The following is a 15,042-nucleotide window of genomic DNA, read 5'->3' as shown; positions in this document are numbered from 1 at the left end:
GCCCCCCCCCTCCTCCACCGCAAACTGCACAATACAACAAAATACAGTATAGTACACATGACTATGAGAGGGGGCTGCGGCTGTGTAATACAGTCACTGCCCCGCTCCCGAGTCCTGACATGTGCGCGCCGTTAGGATGATGCGATGTGGCCGGCGCTGCACTAATGATCTGAGGCACTGAAGAAAGAACATGGCGGGCGTGCTACAAAACACCCCCATGTTCTGTCTTCGGTGCCTGCGCCGCCGCTCATTAGTGCAGCGCTGGCCGCATCACCTCATGCTGACCGCGTGCACACTTCCTGTCAGGAGCGGGGCAATGGCTGTATTACACAGCGGCAGCCCCGCAATTGCGGTCAATAAAAATGGAGGTTATTTACGGTCGTGTGCATGGGGCCTAATTGTGAGGCTTAAGGTGCAATGATGAATTTAACCTCCATGTGCCTCACATTAATAGTAATTAACCCCATCATGTACCTTACATATTAACCCATTATGACTGAGAAACCTGATGGGGTTAATTACTATTAATGTTAGGCACATTCAAAATTCACCACACCTCGTGCCTCACATAAAAAACGAAAGAACTTTATTTTTTTATTACTGTTGGCAAAGTAAACGAAGTATCTGTATCGAAGTCCAAATTTTGGTATCGTGACATCCCTACACTGTGGGTCATGTCCCCCTGGGGGTTCGTGAGTCGCTCACCGAGGTCCCGGTTCCAATCAATGCTGGAGCAAGGAGCTGACATCTCCTTGATCCAGCATTCACTGTGCCCTGAGCGGCTCGACGCAGGCAGGCGGCATGTAGTGACATCATCGCGCCTGCCTGCGCTGAGTCACTCATAGCACAGACCGGAGGGGGCGAAGGATCCTCCACCCGACGTGGGAACGGGGATAGGTAAGTAATTATGCTATTTTTATATTATGCACATATGGGGGCATTATACTGTATGGGGAGCTGATATTGCGGGGGGGGAATTATACTGTATGGGGGGGCTGATATGGGGAGCATTATACGGTATGGGGGAGCATTATACGGTATGGGGCATTATACTGTGTGGGGGCATTATACTATGGGGCTGTTGGGCATAGGCGCGCGCAGGGGTCTGATGATGGAGGGGTATGGGGGCCCAAGCTGAATTCTTGCACCCGGGCTCATGAGCCTTTAGCTACGCCCCTGGACGTCACGGTCCATAGACAGTGACGTCAGGGGATCCTCCTGGACCAGAATGTGATGTCAGGGGAATCCCCAGAGCTGGAGTCCCAGAGCACAGCACTAGTATAAGCTCTGCTCCGGAACTCTGGGGAAGCCCCTGACATTACTGTCCGTATATGGGGAGTAATGAAGCGGCGCCGGCGCTCTCCTTCAGCCTGCTCTCTCCTCTCCCTAGAGACCTAAGGTGCCCCTCGTGTTTGAGACCCCTGGTATAGAGCATACAGAGCAGCTGTATCTCAAAATGTAAAATTTTTGAATAACTAATTTAAAAGTTGCACCAATCACGCTGGCTGACATTTTTATAAAAAAAAAAAAAAAAAATGCCCTTTCAAAGTTTTACATAGCCTTTAAACAATATACTAGGAATAAAATTTGCTGAAACTGGTATAATTAATAATTATTAGATATAACCTTGTGCTATAACCGGTATTTATTACTGTCATAAAGGCGGCTCTTATTTTAAAACGATTTCTATAGTTTCATTGCAATTTAATGTTTGGGGGTTCTCCTCTTCTCTCTTGTTTTGATGCGGTACTTCTTTACTGCAAAATATTGAAGGAGTTATCTAGGAGTATAAGTCTATGTGCACTTCTGCACTCAGTGTTTTATTATTCTGTTCTGTCGTGGGAAGAGAAAAATTAGTGTCATTCCTTGCACAATGGACACTAATGCCACCCCTGATGGAATCCATTGATTTTAATGGTTTTAGTCATCGTGCCTATCTTTCTACTAGAAAAATAGTGCAGCATGCTGAACTGTTATGCCATTTTTGACTGGTTCTGCGATGCAGGCTCTTAAACATGCTGACACACTATGTATGGCTACACAGTTCCATGCCAGACTCTGTAGCCGTATGTAGTTTGACCAAGGGCATATCTGTGTTTGCCCGAAACGTTGCTTCATCTAACATGATACATACATTGCTGGAATAAAATAAACACAGCGTTTGAAACTGGAGTGATGTCATTATTCAAGAAAAATATTAGATTAGCCAGCCTGTGGGAGAGGTCTTTAATACGTGCACCCGCACAAATTTAGAAGGTCTAGTGCGGTTGTGTCTTGGGGAAAATTTATTTATCAGGTCTGACCGTAATCTTGTCTGGGTATGGCTAGTGAAAGTGAACCCAATTGTCAATTAAACTTGGTTAAGGCCGGAATTGCACCCGCACATCTTGATGCAGATTTTGGCTTGTTTTTTTTTTTTGAGCCAAACTCATTAGTGGAGACAAAAAGATAAAGCCTCAGTCTTTTCTTTATACCCTTCCTTTCTTTTGGGTCCACTTCTGGCTTTGGCTAAAAAAAACACCTGAGCCAAAAACTGCCACAAAGACACTGTTAAAACTACATGTGTGATCCTGGCCTAACTGGTTGATTTAGTAGCTAAGGGGGCAATTACTTTTCCACATAGGTACAGCTACCTGTACGTGTACCTATGAACAGCATTTTCCCATCAATAAATGAAATAATCATTAAAAAAAACAGCATTTTTTGTTTACTTGGTTTATCTTTGTCTAATATTAAAAGTAGTTTGATCTGAAACATTCAAGTGTAACACATATTCAAAAATATAACCCATTGGGAATACTGTCTCGCAGTCCCGTAGAAGTATTTTATATTTCTCTTTCATACCCTGGGTGCTAATTCCTCCAGGCTCTATCCAGAAAGGAAGTACTGTTCAATATGAGCATCTGGAATAGAAAAATAAATATCCCAAATTCACACATGCAGACAGGAAGTAATAATTTGGCAACCACCAAACTCTGATTCATCAGACGGTGTAGAATGATCCATGGCTCTAGAATCCAATGGTGGTGTGTGTGCGCATCTATCAAAAGTCTTGGCATTCCACATATCGATCTCAGACTTGTGTGGCTGCTTGGCCATGGAAACCTATTCCTTCTGGTCGTGGTTTACCACTTCACAATAATAACGCATGCAATTGTCCAGGGCAGCTGTGGCATGGCATTCTACTGCTAATTTTTGTCTATTGAGACTGCATTACTGTGTGCTTGAATTTATGCCCCTACTCAGCCAGAAGTTACTTCCAGGTATAGAGAATCTGTGCACTTCAATTTTTAATATCACCTTAACTTTTTTAGGCCGTATTAATATATCCTGCCTATGCAATGTGAACAGGGATTATTTGCAAATCAATTCATAAGAAAGTGACTCTAGTGGATTGTGACTTGGATTCCATTGGGGTTGTCGTCTGCTGGACTTTTGAGGCCCTGTTGTTCTATTGTATAAGAGGCTATGCCCACTGAAGGATCCTCTGGCACTCTGGTGGGTCAGTCTAATCCGGTCTACTAGCAACATGGGTGACCTGAAGTTGCTAAACCCAAAAATTAGAGGGGTTGTCAATGTACCTTTTTTGTTCATTTAGTGTGACTATTGCCAGCCTAGATTCTCTTCTGGATCGTAATGGATCATTTTGTGTTGTCTGAAGGGCTTGGACTGAAATCGCTAATACAAATTAAACGGCAATAGCTTAAAGGGAATGTGTCGCTAGAATTTTTTTTTCAGTTAAATATTAGTATTTAAGTGATTACACATTTTATTTTATTTTTTATTTTTTTTCACAAGTCAGGAAATATTAATTAGGCTACATGGTCACTAGAGGGAGCAGTTCCCAAAATTGCAGCATGGTCAATGTGGTAAAGCAACCTCATTGATGTATACTGCAAATTTGGGGTGGACACACTCTCCTCTAGTGTCCTCACACAATCCCCCCTCCCGTCTTCTGGCTAGTGCCAGGAGAAGGAAGGGTTTGAATGTCTTCAAACCTCCTACACTGTGTGCCGCCATTTTCTGAGAGACTGCACAGTGCTAAGAGGACTAGATACAGGGCTCCGCAGGCAGTATCACACGAACATAATACATACGAACATACACGTACATAAATTACCTGCTCCTGCCTCCGCTCCTCTTCCTTGCGCCTTCGCTTCGTTGAACAAATGGCCGGAAGCAACTGCCGGAAGTCGTCATCTTACTGTCCGGCAGCGGCTTCTGGTCCACATAAAAATGGCGCCGGATTTCGCTCTATGAGCAAGCTTTGTTTTGGTCTGTGTGGGAGCGGCGCATGCGCCGTTCCCACACAGACGGCGAACGCAACTGAGAATGGAACGGCTCCCGTTCGCATTCTCTGGGGTTTTATGTGCCATATTCCATCTCTGTATGTGTCGTTACTCGACACATACGAAGATGGGAAAAAAAAATATGGCAGCCCCATAGAGGAGTAAAAGTCAGAAAACATTAAAAAGTAAAACATGGGAACACTATTAAATAAAAAAATTTAAAATATTACATTAAAAGCAATATAATAAAAAAATATAATTCATGACACCTTCCCTTTATTTATTTTTTTAAATCTTAAATTTTTATTGAAAGATTTTTATACATTACAACCAAACAAAAATACACATAAGTAACAGACACACAATACTGTTCGTATTAGAATGACACTCCATATAAGTAAAACACATCTCAAATTAGCCATTTAAGATCATAATTAAATATAGTATTTTGAATGAGTCCAAGAATTCCATCTCTTTACATTCCGACCATGAAGAACTAAATCAGAAACTAAATAAGTTTCATGATAACATTGGCTATTAACTCTTCTAATGACCTCCTGGATAGAGGGGGAAATCGGAGATTTCCAAGATTGTGCGATGGCCATTCTAGTGGCTAGACACCTTCCCTTTAATATGTTAGCCACTTTGTCTAAATTCTGAAAATCAGATGACGATTGCTCACACCAACGCTGAACCATTTGCATTATTGTTGAAAACAGAATTTAATTAGTATGGGTAGAAACTTGTGTCGTCTTTTCTCTAAAGTATAATGAAGCTTCTTGGATTTCGTAGCACACGCTTAATTGCTCAATTTGACTGCTTAATCTTTCAGACAGGGGATGTCGTGTAACTCTTGTGCAGTACGCTCTGCGGCACCAAGAAATGAGCACGGCTCAGAAGTATTACCCAACACAATTATTGATTTTCTTTAAAAACCTTTCAGAAAAGTGTCTTCACTTTATATAAATGTATTTTGGAACCTGCTATTTTAGGACTAGAATTAAATCAATACAATCAACCCAATGGTTTCTATTTCTAGCTAGACTGCTTTGTCTGAAGGGCGATGTATTTAATTTAAATGGTCACATGCAGTTTTAATCCAGAGTACTATAATATAGTTGTTCTTGTAAAGATGGAATGTGGTCTTAATGTGAACGGGAGGAGCACAATATCTAAAGTGCATACCCTCCAACATTTGTAAATGAAAAGTAGGTGTGACTACTGATCTCCCTTAATGACAATATTCTTGTTTTTTCTTTTTAACCTTTTTTTCTTTTTTTTTTATTCCCAGAAGTAATCCACAGGATTGACTCCTGGGAACTTTATTACTCTCCCCCCCCCCCCCCATATCTAGGAATAACAGCTGACCCCTTTTAAAGAGAAAGTGTCATTTTTTTTTGTTTTGTTTTTTAATATACGGTAATATTTTCAAAATTTTTATTTAATTGTGTTCTCATGTTTTTACTTTTTAATGTATTCTTACTTTTACTTCTCTATGGGGGCTGCCATTTTTTTCATCTCTGTATGTGTCGATTAACGACACATACAGAGATGCTATACGGCACATACAACCCCATAGAGAATGCGAACGGAAGCCGTTGTGTGCGCAGTTTGTGTGGGAACGGCGCATGCGCCGCTCCCACACAGACCAAAACGAAGATTATTCGTAGAGCGAAATACGACGCCATTTTCATGTGGACCGGAAGCCGCTGCCGGACAGTAAGATGACTACTTCCGGCCGCGGCTTCCGGCCAGATGTTCAACGAATCGAAGGCGCAAGGAAGAGGAGCGTAGACAAGCGGAGGCGGCGGCAGGAGCAGGTAATTAATGTTCGTGTATGATGTGTGTATTATATTCGTGTATGTTTGTGTGATACTGTATGCTGAGCCCTGTATCTAATCCTCAGAAAATGGCGGCACACAGTGTAGGAGGTTTGAAGACATTGAAACCCTTCCTTCTCCTGGCACTAGCCAGAAGAAGGGAGGGGGGATTGTGTGAGGACACTAGAGGAGAGTGTGTACACCCCAAATTTGCAGCATACATCAATGATGTTGCTTTACCACAGTGACCATGCTGCAGTTTTGGGATTATGCGCAGAGTGCGCACGTTATGCGCAGAGTGCGCACGTTATGCGCAGAGTGCGCACGTTATGCGCAGAGTGCGCACGTTATGCGCAGAGTGCGCACGTTATGCGCAGAGTGCGCACGTTATGCGCTTACCTTTTATGTAGGAGATTTGTGAGTCTTCACTGCAGCTCTTCTCCTGCTCACAGCACGACACAGAGCCCGCCGACAGTCTCCCCTCCCCCATGTCCCGACAGCTAGCAGCAGGAGAGGTGTGTAGAGCAGGGAAGGGGGGCTGGAGGGGGAGCTTCTAAAGCAACAGAGACCTTGGCTGCTAAGTAGCAGCGAAGCTCCCCTCGCCTGACAGGTGTGGTCCTGGCACCAGGGCTCCCTCCGGTGCTAGCGACGCCACTGGGCATGAGGGGGTTCGGGTGGTCATGGGCCCCATGGGAGCCTTGGGCCCCGGGCAGCCGCCCGAACTGCCCTAATGATGATCCGCCACTGGCTGTGTGCTAACACGCAGCGTATCCGCCTTGTGTTAAAATCACCTTAGTGTGATCGGAAGGGCCACATCAAACATGAGTTGAGGGGGTGGCATTACAGAACTGCTGGTCAAGGTTCCCTCCACTTAGCAGCTGCAATATGTGCTGCTTCCTTAAAAACATCTCTCCTGTGCCACCTTAACCCCCCCCCCTCCCCTGCTCTCCACTCTGCTGTCATTACAATAGCAGAGCTATAGTATGCAGTGCTATTGTAATACGATCCTTCTCAATGTCGGGCCGAGTGGGAGTATATTCTGCCTGTATGAAGGGGCTGAGGGCAAATCCTGCCATGGACTCTCCACCTCTTCTACTGATTTTCTCTAGTCTCCCTGCACAGCAACACTTTGATGCATATAGGCAGAAGCCTGCACAAAAGGTAAATGTAGTGTTTGTGTAGTGTGTAATGTAATGTATGTATGTATGTATGTACTGCTTGCGTAATGTATGTACGTACTGTATGCGTAATGTATGTATCTACTCTGGTCCGCACTGTCCATGAGAAGAGGGCAGTCTCTCGCCTCAGGCGGTGGCCTGCTGCCTCTGAGGGATCGGGTCACCGGAGCCCACTGCCGCCACCCCCTCCTGCACTATAATTGTATCTGTGTCTATAGGACGCAGATACAATTATTAGCGCTCGCAGGGCAAGGAACATTAGTTCCTTTCAATGATGCAGGTGGCGCAATGACGTCATAGCGTGGCTTGCGTCATTTGAAAGGCGCTGAATGTCAGGACAAGGAACACTAGTACCTTGCCCTGCCACTACATGCATTTCAACGATGCCATGCCACTTGCTTCGTTTAGCTCCAGCAGACCTGCTTAGAAGAGAGCAGGCCTGCGTTCTGGAGGCTGGTGAGGGAATGGGTTAAGAGGAGTATGTAGAGGTTTTTTTAATTTTTTTATTTTATAGTTAACTGTGTTAGTGGCATTATCTATGGGGGGCAATATCTACAGTGGGCACTTTCAACAGCTGTATACTAATTACTCTATAAAGGGCTATGTGGGGGTGCTGCTATCCTGAAGAGTCATGCAGTCCTGACTACAAACCCACCTTTCTATGCTTGATTAACATCCCCCTGGCTGTTCTACATCACCGAGTCTCCTCCAACTATCTCTGATGTGCCATTGCATTGGCACGCACCGTGCAGCGAGTGGTTTTCTGCCCGGCTTCATTGCTGCACCGCGCATTTCATGGGAGTACAAGGCAATGGCACATCCAAAAGAGTTGGCTGGTAGTGATGTAGAACAACCAGGGGGATGTCAATCAAGACCTGGGCAGCACCATATAATGTTCGCCTTAGGCAGGGGAAAAGCTAGAATCGTCCCTGAGTAATCCACCCTTCTTTGTCCAGGTTCACTGTGCCCTAGAAAAAAATGGTAAGATCCACCCATTTATTACCATTCTTTGTCTGGTGTTTTGTGACGGTTTGTTATAAATATATATATATTTGAGAACTACCCTTCATTAACAAAATTACAGGGTTAGGTCTACCCCTTTTTTGTGTGTTGATAGCCGTGCATATTATAGTTGCATACTCTAGTTGTTTGTCTATATGGTTCGTTTTGTGTACCCCTCTGCTTCTTAGTGGAGGTGTCAAGTCATTGAAGAGTTTGAGTTCCCCTATAGGAGGACTCAGTGGGTCACGAGGGGGACTTTAGTGGAAATAGGAATTTTTTCCTCCCAAACATTGTAACTTGTTAAGAGTAAATAAATCCAAGACCATTCTGCTCTTTAGGCCTATGAATCATTTGATCCAGATAGGCACATTGTTAATAATAAAAGAAATATAGTGAGATTGAGGCTGGCATGCCATGCACTAACATGGCGATAACTGTCTCAGACTGCATCACCGAAAAGATGGATGTCTAATTTATTCACTGCACTTGTGAGTCATGGTTACCTTGGTTACGACATGAGTCTTTGCAACATGTGCGTAGACTGGCATCTAGTCAGAACAACTAGGCATGAGATGGCATGGTAATATGAGACACTGTGTCCAGCTGGGAACTCTGAGGGGTAGGTTCCTAATATGAAACCCATGTATATTGTTATAATGTAATAAACTAATCATGTATATGAATTTTATTATCACTGGCACTGTATATGTTTCTAACAATTTTTTCAACTGCACTTGACACTTTATTTAACAATTTGTTTTGTGGTCATCTTTCAATCTTTGGAATATTGGATTAATTCCATTTTATTATTAAGATTTTATTTAACTATCACAATCATGTAATCACATGTCATGCTGTATTTAAACCTACTACACACATTGCTTGTTATGCTTGAGAAAGGCCCATGTGGGCTGAAACGTTGCACTGACGTATGGGTGAATAAACCTTTTTTTCACTGAATTGGAACCTGTCGTGCTGCCTATTCCTTTGGAAATATATATATATATATATATATATATATATATATATATATTTTTTTTTCCCCTCTAAATGATTTCACTTGGTCTTTCAATGGAATAGTACAGATTATGGGTCACATTAAAAGGTGGAAAAAGGTCTGAAATAATTCATCTTGGACTAATTTTGTAACATGCAAAAACCTGGCATTTTAACAGGGGTGTGTAGACTAATTTATATGTGTGTGTATGTATGTATGTGTGTATATATATATATATATATATATATATATATATATATATATATATATATATATATATATATATAATAAATTAGTTTGCACAAAATGCCAAGGTTTTTGCATGTTACAAAATCAGTCCAAGGTAAATGATTTCAGACCTTTCCACCTTTTAATGTGACCTGTAATCTGTACTATTCCATTGAAAGACCAACTGAAATAATTTAGAGGGGGAAAAAAACGAACTACAATAATGTGGTTGCATGAGTGTCAACACCCTCTTTTATAATTGGCTAATTCTGAACACAACCACATCCCCAATCACATTTACACTAATGTTAAATAGTAGTGAGCACACAGCTGCCATTATTTAAAGTGATTCTGAGTAACCCCATATAAAGTTCAGCTGTTCTATTAGGATTTTCCTGACATTTTCTTTGTTGCAAAAGCCATGGTCCATAAAGAGCTTACAACACATCAAAGGCATCTGATTGATGAAAGGCATCAGTCAGAAGAAGGGTACCAAAGAGTTTCCAAGGCATTAGATATACCATGTAATACAGTGAAGACGGTCATCAAGAAGTGGATTACATTTGGTACAACAGTGACATTGCCAAAAACTGGATGCCCCTCAAAACTTGATGAAAAGACCAGACTAAAATTTGTCTGGGAGGCTTCCAAGAGGCCTAAAGCAAAAGTAAAGGAGCTGCGGGTCTTTCTAGCAGGTACTGGTTGTGTTGTGCATGTGACAACAATCTCTCGTATTCTTCATATGTCTGGGCTGTGGGGTAGGGTGGCAAGATGGAAGCCTTTTCTAACACAGAAAAACATCCAAGCCCAGCTGTGTTTTGCAAAGACCTACATCAAGTCTGCCAAAAGCATGTGGGAAAAACGTGTTATGGTCGGAGACCAAGGTTGAACTTTTTGGGCATAATTCCAAAAGGTTTTTTTGCCGCAAAGCCAACACTGCACATCACCAAAAGAACACTATACCCACAGTGAAGCATGGTGGATGCAGCATTATGCTTTGGTGCTGTTTTTCTACAGCTGGAACAGGGTCTTTAGTCAAGGTGAAGGGAATTATGAACAGTTCCAAATATCAGTAAATATTGGCACAAAACCTGCAGGCCTCTGCTAAAAAGCTGTAGGAATTTCACCTTTCAGCATGACAACGACCCAAAGCATACCTCCAAATCAACAAAAGAATGGCTTCACCAGAAGAAGATCAAAGTTTTGGAATGGCCCAGCCAGAGCCCAGAACTGAATCCCATTGAAAATGTGTGGTGACCTGAACAGGGCTGTACACAAGAGATGCCTTCGCAATCTGACAGATTTGGATCGCTTTTGCATGGAAAAGTGGGCAACAATGTGCCATGCTGATAGACTTCTACCCAAAAAGACTGAATGCTGTCATAAAGTCAAAGGGTAATTCAACAAAGTATTAGTTTAAGGGTGTGCATGTTTATGCAACCACATTATTTTTGTTCTTTGTTTTTTATTTTTCCAACCTCAATTATTTCAGTTTGTTTTTCAATGGAATTGTACAGATTATAGGTCACGTTAAAGGTGGAAAAATGTTCTGAAATGATTCACCTTGGACTGATTTTGTAACATGACAAAAACCTGTTATTTTAACAGGGGTGTGTGTAGACTTTTTATATTGTGTGTGTGTGTGTGTGTGTGTGTGTGTGTGTATCTGCAACATGAAAAACATAACATTAGTTTACATATGATCCTACATGAAATACATGTGGTGCTTTGAGGCGTGGTTATTTTTGCAATAATCAATTTTTAAGGTCATTTAGAATATTGTAATTAAGGGGTTAAGAACATGGCCCTCTTTTGATTTTTTTAATATCATTTGATTTCATCACACACATGCGAATTCCTGTTTAGTTATGACTGCTGTATTTCTTCCTTTCAAAATTTTGGGCAAAAATAATACTCTCTTTTTAACTGAACACATTCCTGGAGAAGCGGCTCTAGAAATTTGCATTTTAATTTGCCCAACAATATCATCACAGCAGCAAGTTAATTTTTTCTCTTTTTATATTTATATTTATTTTCTTTACAAAATATGATCTGTTTGCTCCCCCTAGTGATAAAACATGTGAGTTTAACTTCTACAACTTTATAAGGCAGCAGATGTAAATGTTTGAATGAACATTCCCAAGTCGTATTCGTTTTATACATGAAAAATTATTTGTTTTTTTAGTCATGCACAAAACCAAATATCGAGTGTTTGCAAGACTAAAATATGAAAATTGCCTTTGAAAATGTGAAAACCGTGGACAGCCTTTTAGTTTTCACAAGGCTCAGTACTTACCTGTCTTATCATTGATGGTCTTCTACTTTATAGTAAAATTTCATGTATCTACACTGCAAAAATCTAGTTCATTTGTACTAATACTTACGTTTTGGTCGCTGTTCCTGCTTTACTGGTTATTGGGGTCCCCTGTGCCTCCTGTTTTCATAGTATTGCTATAGCGTGACGGTAGCAGTCAATTACTGACTGACACGTTATCGTGTTGGTTGTGATGGCAAAAGGAAGCAATGAGGGACTGGTACTAAATTTGAAAAGCTATCCTATAAGATTTTTTGGGCAACCATTTTTATCGATTTCAACTCTGAAAATCCCTTTTAAAGCCATATTCTACTAAACAGTCATTGAATTACAAATAGTACATATGACCCCATTCAGTACACCTTAGACCCCCTTAACTAAAACAGTCCACGCACAGTGGCATCTGTCGCTGTATATATTAAGAGACGGCGCTGTATGCAAGGAAAGGGCTAAAATAATAAGGTGCTGAGCTGGCTGTTCTTTGTATGGTTTGGTTGGCACTGGAGTGCTGTGGCTGGCGTTGGGTTCCGGCTTCTGAAGTCTGGGCGCTGCTTCTCCCTGCTCAGTGTGGGACATGCAGCTTGCCTGGATGTACTGCAGTGCTGGTCTCGGACAGCCTGCTCTTACTGGGCTGCTGACATCGTCATTATCTCCTCTCTCTCCTTGTGCCAAATAGGAAGAGGAAGCGACACAGGATGTCTGAAGGGGGCAGGGATGCGCAGGGCAACCACGGCGTTTGATCCCTGCAAAGCGCTGCTGCCTGCTTAGGACAGTAGTGCCGGGAAGAGGTTCAGAGCCGCTCAAGTAAATATTAGGCTCTGTGCACGCTGAAGTCAGTGTGAACTTGGCCTAAGATTGTTGGCTTTTGCAGTGTAAGAATTGATGGATTGGAAACTGTTCTAAATTATATCACTCTGGTCTGGAATAAAATCCCATGAATCTTTATTGAACCAATACAGTAACATTGTGATATCGATGTGTATCGACTCGTCCAAGTGTTAGGGTATGTTCACACGTTGCTAAAAAAAAACAAAAATGTGGCAAATACGCTAGCATTTATTTTGAATCGCTTTTTAAAATACAAGTGTTTTTTGACGTGTTTTGTGCACATTATAAAAAAAAACCTGTGTTGTATGTACTAACTGTACGCTTTCCCATTGATTTTGAATGGGAAGCTTAATGAGTTTTTTTGACGCGTATTTCGGCGCCCAAATACACGCAGTGTGAACAGGGCCTTAAGGCCCTTTTTACACAAGTCGATAAGCGGCTGGTGCAGCGAGCGCCGATCAACGAGACATCGCGTTTGCTCCTGTCACACAGAGCTATTGATGGGGACAAGCGGTGGTTCCGATCGCTCGTCCCCATCCAGTATTATCATGTCGGCAGTGCGTCTCCCTGTTTACAAAGGGAGATGTGCTGCCGACAACGATAACATTTTCACTTTTTTAAAGCGATACGGCCAACAGATCTGTTCATTGTTTCCCGGATTACACTGGGCAAATATCGGCAACGAGCGTTATATGAATGCTCATCTGAACGATAATCACCCCCTTTAGTCTTTATTAAACAGACTCTATATCTTGGATGAGCTGAAGCGTTGTAATGCAACTGTATTGGTGCAATAAAAATTCAAGGAATCTTATTCTGGATGTGAGGGCTACTGCTTGAAGTTTTTGTATGAAATTAACATGGCCACCAGGTCATAGTGTGGGTGCTGGTTTTGTTTTTTTACGATTAGAAACTGAAGTATTTGACATTTAACACTAAATCCAAAGAATTATATCATTCATGTTTGCTTCTCCTTTTTAGGTATTTGGATTATTGGTCTGGGCTCTAATAGCAGGCTCTGAATATTTCCGTTTTCCTGCCTTCGGCTGGGTGATGTTTGTAGCTGTATTTTACTGGGTCCTCACAGCATTCCTTTTCATAATTTATGTTACAAGAGCACACACCAGAATCCCTAAGGTGCCATGGACATTAGTAGTAAGTATATTTCTTTAATTTTAATACATACAAAACCGCAAATACTAAAGTTAACAGATATTGGACCTCAATTATAAAAACCATTTAGGAGGAAAAATAGCATTTTTGTCAATTAGAATACAAATTGTCTTGTATCCTACTGGGAATAGTGTATTTTACCCATTTAGTGTTTCTTTCTCCAAATGTTTTGTTAGTTATGAAATAGACCTCTCTCAATATATCCTAATGCTATATGATGCATACTTGCTTCTCTCCTGGAATGTCTGGGAAAAGGGGAGACTTCCTGGGCTCTCAGAAGTCGGCAAGTCTCCCAGGGGCCACCAAGCCAAATGTAAAGGTTATTCCCATCTTCAACATTTATGGAATATGCCATAGATACCTTTTTTATAGGTGCTGATCCCGTTCCCCCAATTCAAGCTGGCTGGTTTTCCCATAGAAGTAAATAGAGAGGTGGCTGCATGCAAGCCAGCTCCATTGAATCCTTTGGGGGTTAGACTACGCCAAACTGTGATATCCGTTCCTTGGTACTTGTTAAAGGGATCCTGTCACCAGCATTTTAGCTATAAAGCCAGCAATACCTGGTGAAAAATCATTGTCATCTAAGCTATAAATATGTTCTAAGTAAGCTCTGTACCTTTTAGTATTCCGTTTTTCAGTGGTCCCACGCCGTATGCAAATGAGCAGAAAAGAGTCAAATCTTCATCTCAAAAGTCAGATTTTCATTCCTCCAGCATCTCGGAGTGGACTACACCTCCTTCTTTTTGATTGATAGCTCCTTAGCCAGTCAGGGCCGGACAGGTGGTGGCAGTGGGCGTGGTTAAGAAGCTGCATCCCAGAGGGAAAAATAATTACCATAAAAGGCGGGAAAAGTTTAAACGACTATATTTACTGACAGAGGACTTCAGGAAAGAAGAGAACAGGAATGAACTCTGGACAGCTGCGGCCATTGAGGGGTCAGGTGAGTTTAACAGGTAAGATGTTGATGACCGGATCCCTTTAAGCCCTGGCATCAGGACATCATCTGGTTGGAGCCGTCATGTTGCTGGTGTACAATTCCTACAGTGTTCTACAGCAAGGAAAGGAGAATTTTCTTCAATGCGAGTTCTGAATTCTCTTTGGAGTCTGAAGTCATGGATTTACTCAGGATTCATGGGCCTTACGTTGATGGCGTAGCCTAAATAAAGGGTGTAGTGCACGCCATTTTTTAAAATTTCTCTAAAGTCCTTTATCA

The 15,042-nt window shown here is 41.9% G+C and overlaps 1 protein-coding gene across 1 annotated transcript in view; it reads left to right on the top strand.

Annotated features, from left to right (window-relative positions):
• The window catches only part of CMTM8 (CKLF like MARVEL transmembrane domain containing 8), a 46,985-nt gene that overhangs the window by 13,979 nt on the left and 17,964 nt on the right, over positions 1-15,042 (top strand). Inside the window, exon 3 of the mRNA XM_075828608.1 lies at positions 13,638-13,811. Coding sequence (XP_075684723.1) covers positions 13,638-13,811 — 174 coding nt within the window. The remainder of the gene's footprint in view (positions 1-13,637; positions 13,812-15,042) is intronic.

Source organism: Rhinoderma darwinii, chromosome 5 (assembly GCF_050947455.1).
Source record: "Rhinoderma darwinii isolate aRhiDar2 chromosome 5, aRhiDar2.hap1, whole genome shotgun sequence".
In the NCBI taxonomy this organism is placed as follows: domain Eukaryota; kingdom Metazoa; phylum Chordata; class Amphibia; order Anura; family Rhinodermatidae; genus Rhinoderma; species Rhinoderma darwinii.
This window is presented reverse-complemented; position numbering and strand designations above follow the sequence as displayed.